The sequence below is a fragment of the Chlorocebus sabaeus genome, chromosome 12 (genome assembly GCF_047675955.1).
Source record: "Chlorocebus sabaeus isolate Y175 chromosome 12, mChlSab1.0.hap1, whole genome shotgun sequence".
In the NCBI taxonomy this organism is placed as follows: domain Eukaryota; kingdom Metazoa; phylum Chordata; class Mammalia; order Primates; family Cercopithecidae; genus Chlorocebus; species Chlorocebus sabaeus.
Window position 1 is genome coordinate 30,179,011 of NC_132915.1, and position 20,484 is coordinate 30,199,494.

General features: G+C 44.4%; 1 protein-coding gene across 1 annotated transcript; it reads left to right on the forward strand.

The window, feature by feature from the left end:
* The first annotated feature begins 2,082 nt into the window (after nt 1-2,082).
* On the forward strand, nt 2,083-17,706 carry DMRT3 (doublesex and mab-3 related transcription factor 3). The gene is made up of 2 exons (XM_007969396.3): nt 2,083-2,920; nt 15,781-17,706. Exons 1-2 carry the CDS (start codon nt 2,467-2,469, stop codon nt 16,743-16,745), a joined length of 1,419 nt encoding a protein of 472 aa, XP_007967587.1. The 5' UTR covers nt 2,083-2,466; the 3' UTR covers nt 16,746-17,706.
* Nucleotides 17,707-20,484: the final 2,778 nt, after the last annotated feature.

The window sequence follows — 20,484 nt, forward strand, 5'->3', positions numbered from 1 at the left end:
AGGTGACGAACGGGGGAAAAGGGGTCGCCTTGGTAGTGAGAATGCCCCCACAAACCTGATGCAGAGCTCTTCTGCTTTTCTTTAAAAAATTTACTCATGCTCAAGTTCTTTATACTTCCTCGTTTCACTGACTATTTGAAGAAAATCGGAAGAAATTTGGTTTCGAAAAAAGTCCGTTGGTCCCCTCGTTTCCAAGAGATCCGGAGGTTTCAGCGCAACAGTTTTCAGATAAGGTGTCATTTGAGGCCCTCTATATCTCAGCACGTTAAATGACTTGTGTCCAGCTCCCCACTTCCTAGCCTCGGGCCTATACAGGGCTGGGGGCGACCTCTGCCTCCCGTCCCCAAAGCTGACGAAATTCCTTCCATTTATGTTTTAGGGCTTGTTTTCCTAGAGAAGGTTGAGACTAGAGGAAGGATTAAAGTGGTGGCTGAAGGGGCAAGACCGAGGGCACGCGGCTTTGGAGGATGGCCTCCCAAGGCTAGCACTCGAATGCCAGAGCTACTTGTCCACACTCCACCAGGTCAGTCTCCCGCGATCCCCACCTCCCGGACGCGTATGAAACGGGGACAGCTAAGGGCTTCAAGGGAAACACACAACTGGTTCCGTTTTCCACCCTCCTCTCCTCCGAGAATCAGCCTTCTAGGCAGAGGGTTGGCTGCCAGAATGACTGGTGGTGCTTCCCTTGAATTCACAGCAAACACCAGAGGAACATTTTCGGGTTGCTTGCTTACTTCCAGGGCAGTACAGAGAAAAGCGGCCTCCCCGAGGGGACAAGGGCCTCTGTACCCACGAGGGGCCGGGCATTGCAGCGGACTTGCCTGCTCTCATCTAGCATTCGATTCCCCACCAGGAGATGAGCTGGGTGCACACTCTCAGAAGCGTATCCAACGAAGGCTCTGGAACTGCCCCGCTTCGAATAGAGCTATTGTGCTGCCCTGCAGTGTATCCACCTGTTTTTTTGTTTTTGTTTTTGTTTGTTTGCCGATGGGCAGGGGGGAGGTGCGAGCGGGGAGGGCCTTCCTCGTGCATATATAGCGATAGCCTGCACTAGGCCAAACCCACCACTCCTGGGGGAATGGTAACACGCAAATAATCTAAACGAAGTTTTCTGCTGTCATCTTGTGCAAGGACCCTCTCCCCCAAGACATCTATGACTGGGGTCTATGGGTTAAGAAGGTGAAAAAGTGGCCCCATCCCATATCCATAACTAAATCACAGAATCCGTGGGGATTTGAATTGAGTGGCTGGCGCAAGACCTCCGTTTGCTTCCAGTGGCTGCTGGGAGAGAGGAAAGAGGATATCGGTAACTTTGGGGGCACTAATGTGGCTTCTGCGTCTGCCTCTTGAAAGTTTATACCCGGCGCTTAACAAATCCTTTACGGGAACACGTACGTCCCTGACCTTTCAGGATACTGTTTTATATTAAAACATAGGAGCGTAGAAAAGTAAAATTCGCCTGCAAAATGGGTTGTCATCCTTGGGCCTGCAGATCTCCAAAACCATTTTCTTCTAAAGCAACAAAAGAGAAAAAAATACGTTCTAAAAGGAAATTACGAAAAGAACCTAACTTTCCTAAACCAACAGTACTCCACTCCCCTATCCTAAACTCCACCCAGGTCCGGGGTGCACCCGCAACACTCCAGTAGGTTCGAGTTCTCCCGGAGCTGAGCTTCTGCGGCCAAATGTCGGGATAAAAGCGGCCTTGGGCTCGGAAAAACGCGGCCAGATGTGGACCGGAGGGAGGAAAAAAGAGAGAACGGGAGCGGCCACCTCACTCGCTTACAGGCACCCCCGCCCTCACTCCCGCAGGTCCTCCCCTTCTCCGCCCCGCTAGCACCGCCGCGTTCTGGAGCGCCGCAGTCTCCCGCTGCGGGCTCGGGTAGCGGAGAGGGCTTGGAGGAGGGGGCCGTGAGCGCCCCCGCGAGAGTGGCCTGGCTGCAGGTGGCAAGGAAGGTGAAGTGCAGGCACCCGAGGGGCGCAAAGAAGGAGGAAGGCGTGGGGCGGGGAGTGCAAGGAGACAGGGACCCCAGGGGTGGGGGTGGCGGTGGGAAGGAGGAGGGGTTGGGGGAGGGCGGCGGAGGAGGTGTTGGGTCCGGCCAGCGCGCAAGAGAGCTGCAGAAGAGCTGGCTCAGACCTTAATCAGAGCTCTCGCCGGCTCCTTGCAGCCGCTGAGCGCCTCCGCGATTCAGAAGGACGTGCCGACCCGGCTGCGCGCCCAAGGCAGCGGCCCGCGTCGGGGTTGGCTAGGTGTGAGCTGGGAGACCAAGCTGTGAGCGCGAAGGGAGCTGGAGAGACGGCTGCTGCACCTCCAGTCGCCCGGGAGCACACACGACCACCGGGGCGGCGGGATCAAGGGCCGCGCCGCCCGGAGGCCGCCCCTAAGCGGGCCTCGCAGCCCCGCCGTCCAGCGGTCCCTGGCCCGCTCCCGCCGCCAGCCCGCCAACTTATCCGGGAGCCCGGGGCATGAACGGCTACGGCTCCCCCTACCTGTACATGGGCGGCCCGGTGTCGCAGCCGCAGCGGGCGCCCCTGCAGCGCACGCCCAAGTGCGCGCGCTGCCGCAACCACGGTGTACTGTCCTGGCTCAAGGGCCACAAGCGTTACTGCCGCTTCAAGGACTGCACCTGCGAGAAGTGCATCCTCATCATCGAGCGGCAGCGGGTCATGGCTGCGCAGGTGGCGCTGCGCCGGCAGCAGGCCAACGAGAGCCTGGAGAGCCTCATCCCAGACTCGCTGCGCGCTCTCCCAGGGCCCCCGCCGCCTGGGGACGCCGCCGCCGCCCCGCAGCCGCCGCCGGCCTCTCAGCAGTCTCAGCCGCAGCCGCCGCGCCCTGCTGCCGAGTTGGCCGCGGCCGCCACGCTGCGCTGGACCGCCGAGCCGCAGCCCGGGGCTCTGCAGGCGCAGCTCGCCAAGCCAGGTAAGAGTGTTTGAGGTGCGGGAGTTTGGCGGGGTGCGTGGGCGAACTTCGGAGTGTCTGCTGCAGCTCCACTTGGGAGGCCCGGAGGCAAAGTTTTGGGAAGTGGGCCTCGCGGGGCTTTCCTTCCCACTCTCCGCCAGGCCAGGGCTTCCTCTCCCGGGAGAAGCCGGCTGAGTCTGGACCCAGCGCGAGTAGCACTCGCGCCCGCAGGGAAGGCGCCTCCGGGGAGCCAAACGACGGGACTGTGCGTCAGGATCGCCAGGTGCCTTCTGAGATTAAAGGGCTCGGAACGTGTCAGATTGAGCAGGGAGACAACGGAGTTGAGGCAGGACCAAATGAAAACCCAGGCGCGCACACTCACCACGGTGGGGTAGGGTTTTCCTGGCTGCAGGCTTTAGAGGTCCTCGCCATTCGGGAGTTGGAATGGGTAGGTAGGTGTAGGGAAGGCGCCAAAGCCCAACACTCCTAGCTGGTTGTGCTTTTCCGCCGGCCTGGCCCGGCCCAGGGCCCAGGAAAATTTGAGTGAGGACAAGTATCCAGCTCGCAGAACCCTGGCCTTTCTAGCTTTGCTCCGTGGCCTCCAGACTCTTGTAACTGGTGAAATAAGTTCCATTTAGCACTGATAGTAAAAAGGTCCCGAAAGGCTCCTGAGCTGATAGCGGGACCAAGAATCTGGTGCACCCAGAATTCACTCCTTTGCAGAACCTAGATCCTTTAACACTGTTCCCCAGGCCGCCCTCAGCTGCCTTCATGGTTTAAAGAAATAAAAAAACAAAATTTGATCCCCCACCACCCATCCGTTTCCATCCAGGCCTCCTGAGCTTGGCAGGCCTGAGTTGAGTCTCTTCGTCTCTCTCTTCCTGGGGAATTTCTGGCTTGCGGTTCTGCCCAGCGCGAGAGCTCTTTTGATGGCTCTTGGAATAAAGTAGACATGTGTTTGGTGTTTCTCCTTAACTGGGGCAAGTGTACAAAGGAACACAGCCCACTTTCTCCCGGAAGAGGGCATGCTGGAATTAGGAGTGGGAAGGTCCAGAGCCCTCCTGCAGGTAGTACCGTGGCAAAACTGGTACCTACACTGACCTGCCAACTCCCTAAAGACGGTACCCCTAGCTTCTGGAGAAAGGCTTTCAGGAGCCCAGGACTGCTTTGTCTGGAGCCTGTGGAGCTGAGGAAGTGAGGTGGAGTCACCTGTTTCGTGGTGAGTCGACGGGTGACTGGCAGGTGGAGTTCTGCTGCCCTTTCAGCAACGCTTTCCAGGCCTGAAGCTCTGAGAACAGCCTGTTTGAGAGTAGAGCTGGGAATTTTAAAGCCTGAAGAGAGTTTGCTGAACTTGGATTTTGTGGATATTTAATCCAAGTTAGCATATAAACATTTCTCAGGAATGCTCGCCAGTTGTCTCTCTTTTGTCTCTCATCTTTTTATATTTATGGAGTTGCCACAGATGAAGGGGAGGGAGGAGAAAAAGGTTTGTTTGTTTTTTTTTCTCCCATAGGTTTAAATAAATAACTAGGAAGAGTTTGGCCTCAGCTCTAGAAGTGGATTTGTACCAATTTGTTTTCTTAATTTTTTCCGTTTCCAGCTTTTCTGGTTCCGTTTCCCCCAGGACTAGGGCAGAGGCCGGAGTTCATATCAGAGGTAGCATTTTGCAGTGGTCACCTGCCCAGCAGCATTCCTGTGATAGGGCATTGGGTTCTGTGGTCTTTGTCCACGGAGATTCCTTTCACATCCTGTGTTCTTCAGTGTTCTTTGGGATAGCTAAAGTTCATGATTTCTAAAGAGTCAGTCACAATACTGAAAACACAACCCCAGGAGGAGGAGGAGGAGGAGTGAGGGCAGGCAGGAAGGTGGAGTAGGCAGCGGCAGCAGGATACATGCTTTGGGAGAAGAGAAAAAGGAAACGGATTTCAACTGGACAACCCAGAGCTGTGCTCTCTGTTTTACTCCTACTTAGTACTCAGGGATAGCCTGAGCCTTCCAAATTGAAAACAAGTAATTGCAAAGGAGAATAGGATTTATCACAAGGAGAGGTCAAAGTGATGACTTTGGGGGACTGAGGCATCAGGGAGCAAGGGCTCAGTTTCCAGCTGGTCACCCCCCCATACCTTGTACATTGATGTACACAACTTTTGTTTTCTTCTTTCAATTGCTTTGACCCCATAATTCCATTTTTTTAAAAAAAGTCAATCACCACTCTGATGGGGAGTGGGGAAAAAGGTAGGATAATAATAGATAATTTTTAGGAAGACAAACATACAAGTGGGTCCATTCTACACAGTGCTTGTAGAAATAAAGTCCATTTGGGGTTTAAGTTGAAGAAAACTGCTCACGGAGACTGCCTGCTGCTATAGGTATTATACCCTTTTTGCAGTTGTTCTGATAATGTATTTGTGTACAGCATTCCATATTTATTTAGAAGCATATCAGAACTACTCCTGGATAAGTAGTTCACTAAGTGCAGAGAGTAAGCAAAGCTCTATTGGGATGGTAGGTCCACATGTGCATTAAGTATACAGACCATCAGAAATCTTTAAATATCTGCTGGCAGCATAGATCTATTACTTTGTGAACTTTGATTTTAAAATGTGGTTTGTCTTTTTGCAGGACAAAGGGCCTCTTTAGTACATAGCTGTGGAGAGATATTTTTTTTCTTGTATACAAAAGCACATGGAGTCTTTCCTCTCCAGAAATCTTTGAGAAAAGCACATGCCTTAAGGAAGAGGATGTTTGCTGTGAATCACTGGAGGAAAACCACCCAGTTTAGGGAGTGACGTATTCACATCAAAACTCAGTTTTGTAACTGGAAGAAATTTTTCTCAAATTCTGCTTTAGATTCTTTAAAGAAATTGGGTTATTTTATCTAATGGTGTAGTATGTTGAATATCCCTTTCAATGTGTGGTGTTTTTAAGGAGAATTTTCATATTCTAGTGGTTTTTACTTCTAGTTATGAAGTATTCTTTTTTCTTTTTGAATGTGGATTTGTCCTGCTCTTTGATTACCATCTATGATGGACCTGGAATTATTAGATTTTGATTGAGCCCAACATTTTGATTTAAGCTATATATAGATATATTAAGCTATCTATATCTATATATAGATATATTAAGCTATATATCTATATATTAAGCTATATATCTATATATAGACAGATATCTATAGATATATTAAGCTATGTATATATAGATATATTAAGCTATGTATATATATAGATTTCTGTCTATATATAGATATATTAAGTTATATATCTATATATTAAGCTATATATCTACATAGACAGATATCTATATATAGATATATTAAGCTATCTATATATAGATATATTAAGCTATATATATCTATAGACATATTAAGCTATCTATATATAGATATACCAAGCTGTATATATCTATTAAAAGCTATATATATAGTTTAAATTTAAATTGTAATTTAAGCTATATATGTGTGTATATATGTATATGTACATACACTATTTAATTCATTTATTCTTCTCCTAAAATTCCTCTACGTTCTTCTCACACTCCTTCTCCCCATGAAAATATAGGAGGCATGAAGATCTTCCAACTGTTAGTGTATCTGAATCAGCAGTTTCAACCAGCCTAGCCAGCCTTTCAGGACGTGGGCTCAAGAGCTGAGGGAAGGGTCACTGCCAAGGTGAAAAGCTAAAGTTACATTCTTTTGTTGTGGCTCCCTTCCCCACCCCCAACTTTTCCTCCAGGGGAGTGTCCTGGGTCACCTTAGCCTGTGGTGTGATGAGAAGAAAGATCTGTGGTTGTAGACTCTTCCTAGGTCTCCATCTGCCATCAAAATGAATATGTACACGCATTCTTTTAAATGCTCTTAAAAGGAAAAAGAAATCGAAAACATAGTTGGTTAGGAATAAGAGAGCAGGATCAAATGGGAAAGTAGGATCTTCTTTCCTGTTTATTTCTTGGGGGATGGGGGTGGAGCAAACAAGATAACTAGGGGGAGAAGTAAGGAGATTTTGGAAAACTGCCTTTATTTTATTTTCCTCTTGCCCTGCCCCTCCTAGCATCTTTATGCTTGCCTCTGAGCTTTTCTGCTCCAGCTTGACTGGGTCCTGCAAGGTCCACTTCCTTTTTTTGAAATGTTTTTTTCCCCAAAGAGAAGCACCTGCAAGTGTAATGGTTGCTACGGAACACTCGTCCAGGCCAGGATGAGAAGCCCGCTGACTGTTGGCTAGGAGGAAATGAAAAGCAGGAAATACTTGAAAACCATTTATGAAGTGTACCTGTGAATTGAAAAACAGGGTCTCATTTTAAGATGGCTTGATTTGAGGGTGAGGGTCTTGACTCAGTTGCATTTTAAAAAACAAAACCCAACCAAATAAAAAGGAACACGCATACAGGCACTAAGGTCTCTTCCAAACCCCACCCCAGGGCTGGCTCTTGGAGCTGGGATGCTGCCGGGGACGGGTCTTCCCAGCTCTTGGCCTGGCTGGTTTGCACGCAGGGCAGATGGTGTGTATGTGTTGTGGAAGATTGTAGCAGCTGGCCCAGGACTGGGACCCTGGCCACAGTGGGCTCAAAGTAGGGGCAAAGATAGGGGGCAGCGCCTCCCTGGGGCTGCACTGGACTGCCGTCCCCTTGCACCAGGGGGTCGGAGCCGCAGTTGAGCCCAGCTCTTTGCTGCCTGCTAGAGACGGCTCTTTCCTTGGTCACTGTCAGGAAGCAGCTCACTAGGCAGCTCAGGAACCGCCCAGAGACAGGCACATCCCTTGCCTCTCCCTCATCCAGCTCTTGAGCCTTCGCTCCTCTCTGCTTTTCCTGAGCTTCACTACCCTGTCCTTCCCAAGGCAGGAGTCCCGAGGTGAGTTGCCAGCTTTTGCAAAAATCATGCAAACAAAAAATAGGATGCCAGTATTGCATGGGACATACTTTTACTAGAAAGCCTTCATTGTTTATTTGAAGTTCCCACTTAACTGGACATGCTGTTATTTTATCTGGCAACCATAGGCCTAGGCCTTCCTCACTCAGCCCCGGTAACCACGCAGGGCGCCCCTTGGAGGTGGGGTCGCCTGTGTTCATCTCCTAGTTCTTTCTCTGCAGAGCCCGTGCTGCCTGGGACTGGCGTCAGAGAGGTGCTGGGGTCCATCCTGTGGATCTGGAACCGTTTGGGAGGAAAAACGAGAGTGTGTTCCATGTCTAGGAACCAGAGTTCTACTGCTATCTGGGAAAGAACCTCTCCCCACCTCCAAATCACTCCTTGGTGTTATAAATCTGGAGGATAGCCTTGCTCTCGACTTACACAACCAACTTTTCTTGTTCTCTGATGGATGAACTCCCGGGTTTAAAAGATTACAGTAATCACAGGAGGACAGTGTAAATCGAATCTGATAGCAATAACTTTCGGAGAAGGTCAGGCTCAAGTGAAATGTTACCAAGCAACAGGCATTTTGTTTGCAAAATACAATCAAAGAGCATTGATGAGAAATTCTTTGCTGCAGCCAGTCAGCACTTTCTGCTAACAGCTTTACAGAGAGCAAAGGAATAAATCTTCATAAATCAAAGGCCCTGGAGGACTCGGAGCCCCTTTCTGGAAATGTTGCACTTCTTCCTGACAGGAAGGAGGACTAAGCCCAGTAAAAAGCCATTTGCCTGCCTGCCTTCCTCCTCTTTCTTTCTCTTCCTTTCTTCCTCGCCTCTTGCTTTTTTCCTTTCTTCCCCCTTTAAACCTGTTGCAGCCCCTTAGCCATTAGCTGCTCAGGTCCTTGGACCCTCTTGTCTAGTCCTGTGTGGCTCTGATGGCTTGTGCATGGGTGCTCATGGCAGAGGTGGAGGATGCAGTGGTAGGACAGCTGGTCCTCACAGGTCCACCGCCTTGTGATTGTGTCAGTTACGTCCCACATTGCCTTAGTGAGTAATCCCCTTGCCTGAGCAATGCATACTACTGTTCTCAGAAGGGAAACTAAAATAACTAGGTATAGTGTTTTTTTTGTTGTTGTTTTGGTTTTTTTTTTTTTGGCATTGTATAAACAGCTATAAAAGGTACAATCAAGTACCAAATAACAATAATAATTATGAAAAACTTAAGACTCAGCACATCATTTCTTTATAAAATCTCCAATCTCTTGATTACAACTAGACAGACGTAAGTTTTACAGAACTGGAATTAGTGTTCCACGTTTTTCCCACTGATTATTACTTTGTTTAGTATATATCTCTAGCACCCATAATCTTTATATGTAAGCATTTAAAACAATATTTCCTCCTGTGAAGACACTATGGTCTGCCCAGCTGCTATCCTTGGAGTTATTTGCTGTATTTCAATGTAAATTATAACCAACTGCAGCTTACTTGGAATTTTGCAAAAGATTAGTCAATAAACTGTAAGCTTCTCTGTGGTCAAGAGGCAGTGCTTTGATCACCTCTGTATAATCTTACCCAAGACAGTACATGAGAGCATAGGAAGGCATTTAGGGGCATTTGTTAAATAGATGGATGAGTAGACAGGTGCATTTTGGAAGGTACCAAATAAACATGTAGATTTGTAGGTAATTTCCCCTCTGCTTCTTGGAAGATATTCCCTTCTGAGTCAAGAAAGAGATCAAAACTAAATTTTTACAAAATATATGAGGTCCACAGTTGCAAACCATACTTCCTTCAGCCCAGTCCTGTCTATAGCAATATTCCCTCAAAATATAACGTCAAGGAACCACTCTGATTCCTTCATACGTTATTTATTCAGTGTTGTTGATGATTTTTTTAAAAAGCAAAGCATGGCTCTTTTTTTAAACTTTTCACAACCCTCCCCAACCCGGCAACCCACCCCAGGAAGAAAAGGAAAGTTTTTAGACCGAGGTCATTCCCTGGTGTTCTTTAGATTTTCAACCATTCAGGGTTTTTTTTTTTTTTTTTTTTGATTCATCACTTCTAGTGTGAGATAAAGGTAACAGAAAATGTGAAACGTTTGTCTACGGTTAGAATTCTGACTAGGCAATGGTCTCCTGTAAAAGTCCCATCCTGCCTGGGCTCCCTCCCTTGCCACTGCTACAAGATTTGTGTGCTTTGAAAACTACCCATCAAGGACCTGTTATTTAGAGGTGTGTTCCTCACAGCTCAAGTGAACAGATGAGGATATGACAATCTATGTTTCAAAATGCATGACATGATTTCAAAAGGATGGGGGAGTCCAGTGACTTTTGAGCTAGGAAATATTCCTCTCTGCCAATTTTTCTGTGTTTTCATTCTGTATGTAAGAACTATTTTGTTTTTGTAGATATAATTGGATAGAATGGATACAACCTATGACATCTAAGTCAGAAAGATTTTTCACTTTTTTTTTTTTTTTTTTTTTTAAGACGGAGTCTCATTCTGTCACCCAGGCTGGAGTGCAGTGGCGTGATGGAGTCTCATTCTGTCACCCAGGCTGGAGTGCAGTGGCGTGATCTCGGCTCACTGCAACCTCTGCCTCCTGGGTTCACACCATTATCCTGCCTCAGCTTCCCGAGTAGCTGGAACTACAGGCACGTGCCACCACGCTCAGCTAATTTTTTTGTATTTTTAGTAGAGACCGGGTTTCACTGTGTTAGGCAGGATGGTCTCGATCTCCTGACCTCGAGATCTGCCCGCCTCGGCCTCCAAAAGTACTGGAATTACAGGCGTGAGCCACCATGCCTGGCCAGATTTTTCACTTTTGTGCATCTTGAGCAGGGTATTTGTTTCTCATATGTGATAGACTTCCTCAAAGTATTTGAAATGATACATGTATTTTTTTTACTAAATTGCATTTTCATATGAAAAACTCCCCTAAAGAAAGTTACATTTTCAAACTGTAATTTTAGATTGAAAGCACTTTTATAAGTGTTTATTTTCTCTCCTTAGTTAAGTCTTGTAGCAAAAAAAAAAAAAAAAAAAAAAGTATTGTCATCTTATGGCATATATATTTTGAAGTTGGTAGCATTGTTATTTATAGAAAAACTTTTCTTTTTAATTGAATATCTACTTCTTTTAAAAACCTCTTCACCCTAGTGTAGAGTTTATTTCAGGGATAGCTGTAAGTGCTTCTACCCCATGAAATATTAAACAGAAGAGTGAATATTTGGTGAGATTTCAAAAATATCTACATGTTTAGCAATAGAAGCAGCATATTGTATCACTTTCAGTAATATTTATAATATTCGATAAAATTGATTTCTTCTCTGTTTAATAGTTTTGACTTTCTATACCCATCTACTAGGGGTAAAAATATTATCAGCTGAAATACACTCTTAATGTTCTAGGAATTAGGGTTTCAGTTTCAAGAAGAAAGAAGGTAAAGTGTTTCAGGAGTATTTCCTATTTTATTGTGTTACTTGGCAGTTTCAAAGTTCTATGTCTAAAAAGGCCTTTATGTTTTAAACCAACTAGAATGATTTGTAAAGTTTATTTAGGAAAAAATCTGGAGATGTAAAGAAGTACTTGTTATTAAATTACACTTTATCACTGGGCTCAGAACTCACCCTCTATAATTACCTGTGAAAGTCTGTATTTATAATAGAATAATTTACAATATATTTAGTTTAGGTGCAATAATACAACCAGTACTAGAGACCACAGTGCCACAAAATTTCAGGGACTGTATATTCTGCCCTTCAGAAATTATTGTTTGGTGAGGAGCTATTCTTGATGCAAAGTTAGAGGCTAGTCTTCCTTTGCCTGGTTTTGAAACTCCAGCAGCCTTAGTTGTTGATGGGGATTCGGCTCACCCAGCACTCCTTAGCAGGACTTTGTGTGTGGCTCAGGTGCATAAGCCTCACAGGTGTGCTCTGCTTGTTGTTCTTTCATCATCTTTGTCTTTCCTTTGAACACAGTATAAACAGTGCTGAGTTCAGGTGGTTGCTTGGTTTACGCTGAATTTGTAGATTTGATTCCTGTGACATCCTGTTAGCTTTTCTCATATTTTGTCCATAGCCAGACAGCACAGAAACCTGCAGAGAAAGTGTGGAGACTTCAGTGTAATCTGTCACCACTCCTTGACAAGTAACCAGAAGTGCATGATACACTAGCATGTCCCAGTAGCAGGGGCAAAGGGTTACACAACAAAATGAGAAAGTGACTTTCACAGTCTGAGAGTTCACAGTTGCTGAACAAGCTGGCACTGACATAAGATTCCACTACCGTCTGTTCCGCAGAACTTAGGAAAATAGGTACACGAGTGGAATTTTGTATTGTCAGACTTGTAGTCCTGGTATCAAGTATTCAGTTGATTGGGACAGTATATCTGTTGCTATGTTGAAAAAAAAAAAGACTCCATTTTTGTAATGGTAGAGTCATTAGGTTAGTGAGAACCTCATTCCCTAATTCCCCTTTCAGTTAGCCTCTGCTGTTTGATCCACTTTTTTTCTGAAGCCTGAAGTGTACTGTGGAAGAGTCATTTTGGTTGGCAGACCTAAGAAAACACTTCCTAATATGTTTTCAGTGTTTTAAACTTATCCAAAGTGGGGCGGGGGGAGAGGGATGTACCTTTTAAAACACGGAGCTATTTGGTTCACATATTTCCTTTAAAAATAGTTGAGCTGGCCGGGCATGGTGGCTCACTCCTGTAATCCCAGCACTTTGGGAGGCTGAAGTGAGTGGATCACGAGGTCAGGAGTTCGAGACCAGCCTGGTCAACATAGTGAAACCCTGTCTGTACTAAAAATAGAAAAGTTAGCCAGGTATGGTGGCACACACCTGTAGTCCCAGCTACTTGGAAGGCTGAGGCAGGAGAATCACTTGAACCCAGGAGGCAGAGGTTGTAGTGAGCCGAGACCACCATTGCACTCCAGCCTGGGTGACAGAGTGAGACTCTGTCTCAAAAAAAGAAAAAGTTGAGCTTTGAGCTTTCCATCTGTGCCTATGTACCCTTCATTCCCAGGAAGGACTAGTTGTTTTTCTTGCTTAAAGAAATCTCCTCATTCTCTATATTACTATGACACTGTGTGGCATATTTTTTTTCTTTTTTTTTATTGTGGTATACATAACAAAATTTACAATTTTAACCGTTTTTAAGGATACAATTCAGTGGCATTAAGTTTATTCAAAATGTGCAGCCATCACCATCATCCATCTTCAGAACCTTTTCATCATTCCAGATGGAAACTCCATACCCATGAAACAATAACTCCCCATTCCCTTTTCCTCCCAGCCCCTGGCGACCACCATACTACTCTCTCTCTGAATTTCCCTATTCTTGGGATCGAATATAAGTAGAGTCATACAGTATTTGTCCTTTTGTGTCTGACTTATTTCACTTAGCCTCATGTTCTCAAGGTTCATCCATGTTATAACATGTTTCAGAATTCCATTCCTGAGGCTGAATAACATCCCACTGTGTGTGTATGTGTGTGTGTGTGTACACCACGTTTTATACATTCATGCATTGATGGACATTTGGGTTGCTTTCACCTTTTGGCTATTGTGAATGTTACTGCTGTGAACATTGGTATACGATGTGTGTCATATTTGAGGCTTAGCAAATGCTGCCAGGCCCTGTTTGCTTTTTCTCCTGCATGTGTGTTTTACTTCCCCAGCTGGAAGATAAGGTCCATAAGTTAGGCGTGGGTCTTACACTTCTTGGTGTTTTTCATCCTTTATTCTGTTTCTCCCAGTATCTTGCAGAAATATAAATACTTGGTGCTGATAATAATAATTAGGCTAAAGTTAAAAAAATAAGGAAACTGTTTAGAAGTACATAGTATTTTAAAGAAATACTTTATGTCCATATTTACATGGGGAGAGTATTTCACTTGTTTTTCCAATTTCTAAAAGTGATAGTATATTAATGTACATCGCTTTTCAAGTGTTTAATAATTTTCAAATGTTTAGTAATAGAGTAATAGCCAAGAAGTATGTATGGGTCATGAGTCAGGAAAGTTTAAATAGATCTAGCTGATTATAAAGTAAATCTATAGAAGCCTTTTTGTTGCTGTTTTTCTCTTTCGGATCAAGGACATGAGTTCAAATACCACATTAACTCAAGAGGTAAAAGCTGTGTCCCCCATCCTAAGAAGCTGTAGGAGAGAAGATGGCTTCATATGTATGTAACACAAATGAAAACCTTATATTTTGTGTTGGAAAATATATATTTTGTGTTTGGAAACCTTATATTTTGTGTTAAAAAAGCAGTTTAATTAAAATGCAAATTTGGGATAAGTATGAATTCCTATCAGATTTATGTTGATACCTGCACTGAGGTAATTTAAGAGTGTTTTAAAATGTATTTACTTATGTTTGCCACATATGTATTGCTTTGTTAAAGGGCAAAGTTTTGGTTTTGGGTTACACCTGAGATACATCCTGTATTAGAAGAATGTTAATAAGTAGGCCTTTAAGGCTTTTAAAATAAACAACAAGTGTAGGAGAAGATGGTTTCTAGAAGATGCTTTGATGAAATTTCACAAAGTTTTGTTTTTTTGGTTACACTTAAGATACATCCTGTATTAGAAGAATGTTAATAAGTAGGCCTTTAAGGCTTTCAAAATAAACAACAAGTGTAGGACAAGATGGTTTCTAGAAGGTGCTTTGATGAAATTTCACCAGCTGGCTATCTGTACATAATCAGGTGTACCCACAGAGAAGGCAACAATGAGGCCATTCAGGCAGGGCAGCAGAAAACACAGGCAAAGCAATTGTTTACAACTCAACAACCGGCTCCTTACGAATTTTCATCTTTCGATCAGTTACCCTGGCTTTGAGTAGCCACAGCCAGTGCGTGTTTCAAAAAAGGATAAAACTCTATTTGCAAATAGCTTGCCACTAAAAAATATGTTTCTTTATTATAATGGCCTGTTAGAATTTACTACTGCAAAGCAAACCACTCTGACTTATTCTTTTCTGTGTGCTTAGCTCGGCAATATCACCAGCCGTTAAGTAAAAATGTCCTTAGGTCAACATGGTAAATTTGCTACTGGTTTACTTTATAGCAAGTCTCTGCTTTATTTGGGAAACTTTTTTCCCCCTCCTTCTTTTCATATGATACAAAAAGGTATCTTCAAATTTCACTGGTTTAAAAAGTGTCTTCAAGTCCTTTCCATGAACGTTACCAGCAAAACAGTTCACGCGCAGGTATCTGGCTGGAGCCCGCCGTGGCATTGTTTCATTGATGGATAATGCTCCCGTGCAGTTTCACAAACCCTTTCTAGCCACTTCCTTTTTTCCTCTCCAGCAACTTATCCTGCCACCCAGAAGTCATAGCTGGTTTCATTTACTTTCTAGTCCAAGTTATTGGCAACCAAGTTTGCCAATCCCTCAAGTGGCTTCTTATGAAAGATTTCAATGGATAGAGGTATCTTTCACTTCAGCAGTTGAATTAGCTAGCAATTGTACGTAGTAATCTGATGAAACATACTGATTGGTTCATAAGACATATTTAACACAAAATCAACCTATGGGAAAATAGATTTAAGATATTAAAATTCCCTGTGGGTATCTGGATGGTGCTGTCCCTAGATTACAGCTGGGGACCTTATTTACAGAAGAGGAGCTGGAAGACAAGCTGATCTCATTTTCCTGTTTCTCCCTGAGCTTTGCTCTTCTAGGAGTCCCCCCGCCCCCCGCCGCCAAAGAGGCTCTCTATTGAGATTGTTACTGCTATGAAAGCCACATCTTCGATGGTTATAGGTTCATGTAGCCATTCTATGTTGAAGGCAAACTTCCTTGCACAAAGCATTCTAGGAAGCCACTCTGATTTCAAGATCTTTATTTACAGGGTTTTTGTTTCATTTGCTAGTGATACAGTCCGAATTTAAAAGGCTTGTACTATATTATGACCCACTGAGATGTATTTGCTCTTCCAAAAAGCACGTGTACAGGTCTCTTCTGAGCACATCTGTTCCTCTTTATGCACACCAGGAAAAGATTAACTCAGCTGTTCTGTTTTTCAGATTTGACTGAAGAACGACTTGGAGACGGCAACCCGGCAGACAATACAGAGGTCTTTAGTGACAAAGACACTGACCAGAGGAGTTCCCCAGATGTGGCAAAGAGTAAGGGCTGCTTCACCCCTGAGAGCCCTGAGATAGTGTCCGTGGATGAAGGGGGGTACGCTGTCCAGAAAAACGGAGGCAACCCTGAGAGCCGCCCGGACAGCCCCAAGTATCACGCGGAGCAGAATCACCTCCTGATTGAGGGTCCCTCGGGGACTGTTTCTCTGCCCTTCAGCTTGAAAGCCAACAGACCGCCGCTTGAAGTGTTAAAAAAGATATTCCCCAACCAGAAGCCAACGGTGCTTGAGCTCATCCTCAAGGGCTGTGGCGGGGACCTGGTGAGCGCCGTGGAAGTCCTTCTGTCCAGCCGATCCTCAGTCACGGGAGCAGAGCGAACTTCCGCAGAACCCGAGAGTCTAGTGTTGCCCTCCAACGGGCACATCTTTGAACATACCTTGAGCTCCTACCCCATCTCGTCTTCCAAATGGTCTGTGGGATCAGCCTTTCGAGTCCCAGACACCTTGAGGTTTTCTGCCGACTCTAGTAATGTTGTCCCCAATCCCTTGGCTGTGCCTCTGCAGCACCCTTTCCCCCAGCCACCCCGGTACCCGCTGATGCTGAGGAATACTTTGGCGAGAAACCAGTCGAGCCCCTTTTTGCCCAATGATGTCACCCTGTGGAACACCATGACGCTGCAGCAGCAGTATCAGCTGAGGTCCCAGTACGTCAGTCCTTTCCCCAGTAACTCTACCAGCGTCTTCAGAAGCTCGCCCGTCCTTCCTGCCCGCGCCACGGAAGACCCTCGGATTTCCATCCCTGATGATGGGTGTCCCATTGTGTCAAAGCAGTCCATTTACACCGAGGACGACTATGATGAGAGGTCTGACTCCTCAGACTCTAGAATACTCAATACATCATCTTAAAGTGGTGCTGGATGGGTGGCGGTCAGATGACATTTTCTGTGCGTTTTGTCCCTGAGGCATCTGAGGAGAGGCCACATCTTGTGTATGCCCTTTCCTTCTGTTTGACAAAGTGACTGTGCTTGAGTCTATACATTAGCAATAAAAACATAACTTATTTAACTTCTTGCACTTCACTGGAAAATGCCAAATAGCTCTGCTCGGTGGCTTTAGTGCTGAATGTTTATTGTAAAAGAGAGTCTAATGTTAAGAATAGTCTTGGGAAGGCTGGGTCCATGGAAGATTTATTTGGGGATGTAAAGCTGAAGGTCAGCCTTGCACCTAAACCCAACCTGGAATGTTAAATGAAATAATATACTTGAATGCAATTTTGTAAAAGTGGATTCCTCAGGATATGTGAAACCTAAAGGAAGTGGTTCGGTTGCAAATGGACTATAAACAGGGACATTATATTCTTATGCTAAAAATCCTTGCATTTTAAAGAGAGATGCACTTAAGAATAGAGTGAACTGCTCATGTGCTTATTTAAGCTTGGACAGTTTTCAGAGACAAACCCCATTAAGAATTACTCTTTTCACATGGCTGAATCGAAACATGTGTAATGTCAATGTAAAACCAATCACAGCTGTGAACTGCATGAAATGTATTGTGAAACGAACACAAGATTAAGCTTTGTCAGGTTAATGTAGCATGCTAAGGACTCTAGAAAAAAAATAAACTAAGAAGACGAACTTGGATTATGTCATTTCTACTTGTGGAAAGAGGATCTCTAAAAATAGAAACTTGATGTAAAAATGACTTACTAATGCATGGGTTAGGAATCAAATTATCAATTAAATGAGACATTCCTGAGAAATATGAATGGCAAAGTTTTAGGGCTATATTCAGAAAGACAGATAATTTGTTCAAGAATGGAGTTAGTTAATTCTCTCCATCCATTCATTTATCTAACATACTTATTGAGTGCCTACTATGTGTAAGAGAATGTGCTTTCTATGTATTGTCCAAGTTACCTACCAATGAGTCCAAGATAAGCAGGTATTTTTGTGGAGAATCCCATTGAAAACAAAGTAAAAATGGAAAACTCCCAACAATGTACAGTTGAGTGTGGGAAGCAAGGAAAGTGCTTAGCCCAGTACCTGACATAGGAAGTACGCAGTCCATGAAAACTATTGCTTCTATTCATTAAATTGAGTAGCTTTGCATTCAGAATATAGACGTGCATTCCTTCATTCTTACTTGGAGAACATGGCATTCTGGTTTGAGGCAAACATTGAAAACCAGGGCTTTTTTCTTTCATTTTAAAAACATTCTTGAAGTGCTGTGTATGACAAACTTCTTGCTCAGATTTTTTTTAGAGAGAATTTTCAAACAGTAATATTCAGTGGTGCTCACACCAACCACTTCTCTGACTTACTGTTTCCATTTTTCAAAGTGCTTGAAAGGTAAGATGACTGCTTAGGTCAGACGATAAACTTATGAATGTGGAAGGGAAAGTAAATAAGCAAATAAATAAAAGCCTCTACATGACAAGGATGCAGAGAGAGCTCCCAGTGCAGGAGTAAGTCTTAAAAGGTTCTTTGGTCCTGGAAGGGAGAAGGGCAAGTTCTCAGCCTGAGATGCTCCGCACCCTTGAATGGGTTCCCATGGGAAGGGAAATATTTAAAACAAAAGAGCCTTCTAATTTTTATTTCCATTGGGCACTTTTGACATGAAAAACCTTTGAGGGGAAAAAATTCCCTGTACTAGTTGGACTAGTACGTATTTAATTGACATAGTTACATATTAGAGTGTTTAAAAGTAAATATGGGCCAAGCATGGTTGCTCATGCCTATAATCCCAGCACTTTGGGAGGCCGAGGCAGGCAGATCGCTTGAGCTCACAAGTTTGAGACCAGCCTGGGCAACATGGCAAAAACCCGTCTCTACAAAAAATAGCCAGGTGTGGTGGCATGTACCTGTAGTCCCAGCTACTTGGGAGGCTGAGGTGGGAGGATGGCTTGAGCTGGGGAGGCGGAAGTTGCAGTGAGCAGAGATTGTACCACTGTACTCTAGCCTGGGCCACAGAGCCAGACCTTGTCTCAAAAAAAAAAAAAAAAAAAAGTAAATACGGTTTCTTGTTAAGGTTATATTTAAACATTAATGTTTATATAAGGAAGAAAGGGCATGGAGGAGGAGAACGTGGTTTGCCCCCTGATTCTAAAGACATATCCAGGACATTTTATGTAGCAATGAAGTGCTGATGTCTGGACCTATCTAGGACAAATGTATTTTAAAGGCATCTTCATTGCAAAAGTTTACCCACATTTAACAAGCAATAATAATAATATACCACAGCACCTAAGCCAAGATGCTACAAAGCCTGTCCTCGGATATTACTTCAGGTTGAACCACCCAAACTGAACAAAACCTCACTGATACGGCATCCTTACAGCTTGATTTTGCCTATAAATCATTATTATTGACCTCTTTATGATGGCCAGCAAAATGGAATTATCTGTAAAGCAATTTATTTGTGGGCTAGTGCAGGTATTTTTGGTCCTCAGTATAATCCGAAAAAAGAGGCTTGGCATGGTGGCTCATGCCTGTAATCCCAGCACTTTGGGAGGCCAAGGTAGGTGGATCACCTGAGATGAGGAGTTTGAGACCACCCTGGCCAAAATGGTGAAACCCGTCTCTACTAAAAATACAAAAATTAGCCAGGCGTGGTGGAGGGTGCCTGTAGTCCCAACTACTCAGGAGGCTGAGGCAGAGAATCGCTTGAATCCGGGAGGTGGAGGTTGCAGTGAGCCGAGGTCATGCCACTGCACTCCAGCCTGGGTGACAGAGTGAGATTTCGTCTCAAAAAAAAAAAAAAAAAAAAAATCTAAAGAAAGAAATGTTTGCTTCAGTGGGGTAAGTGTGGTCAGGGGTCAGAAATGAGAAATTGGGTGTTAAGATCCTATGTCCTCCTAGCATTCAGTTTTACTCCCTCTGAGTCCCGATTTCTGAGCCCCCTCTGGTTAAAGAGGCAAACCTCTTGGATTCTAACTCAGCTCTCAGAGACCATCCTGCCGCAGCATGTAGAATTCAAAGGAAATGAATACTCATCTGCCCACAGGTTCTCAGTTATTCTTTCACATGAAACTGAACATCTGGATGAAGAGAAAAAAAAAAACCAACTTCTGTTGTAATTCCCTCTGGCACACAGGCAACACATGTGGGGGCCGGGCTAGGCTGTACACTTTCAGTTTTTATCAACTGATGTTTGACTTGTGTGTCAACCCAGTCTTAGAGAAAGTTAATCCACATTAAACCACAATGCCTCTCCTCCCTTCTGGTGGATCTGCCCACTCCTAGTGTTGGTGTAAATGCTTTGTTTGTCTAAGATGCTGTGAGTGTGGGTGGGTTAGTTATGTTCTAGAGCATTCGTGTCAAAGTGTGGTCCATGTACTCAGGTGCTTAATTTCTAGTGTGGATTCCTGGGCCTGACTTGTTGAGTCAGAATCCCTGGTAGCCTAAGCAGTAGATTTTTATCATCCTCTCCAGGTAATTTGTACACTTACTAAGATGTGAGAATGACTTCCCTCTTCATCACATCCTTGGGTTTTCTTTTTAGATCTATGCCATGTAAAAGGGCTGAAGGCTATAAACTTTTATGCTGCGATGTTAAGCCTTTTCTCCCCCATTCCCACCTACTTTTCTAGGGCAAGGGTAAACATCAACATGTAAACAGTCTTAGAACATACCCTAGATCTAGTTCA

Bases quoted from the DNA above. Each gene is read 5' to 3' on its own strand.
- DMRT3 (XM_007969396.3), top strand. From the start codon at position 2,467: ATGAACGGCTACGGCTCCCCCTACCTGTACATGGGCGGCCCGGTGTCG. The intron at 2,921-15,780 runs GTAAGAGTGTTT...TCTGTTTTTCAG, and splicing joins GGCGCAGCTCGCCAAGCCAG to ATTTGACTGAAGAACGACTT.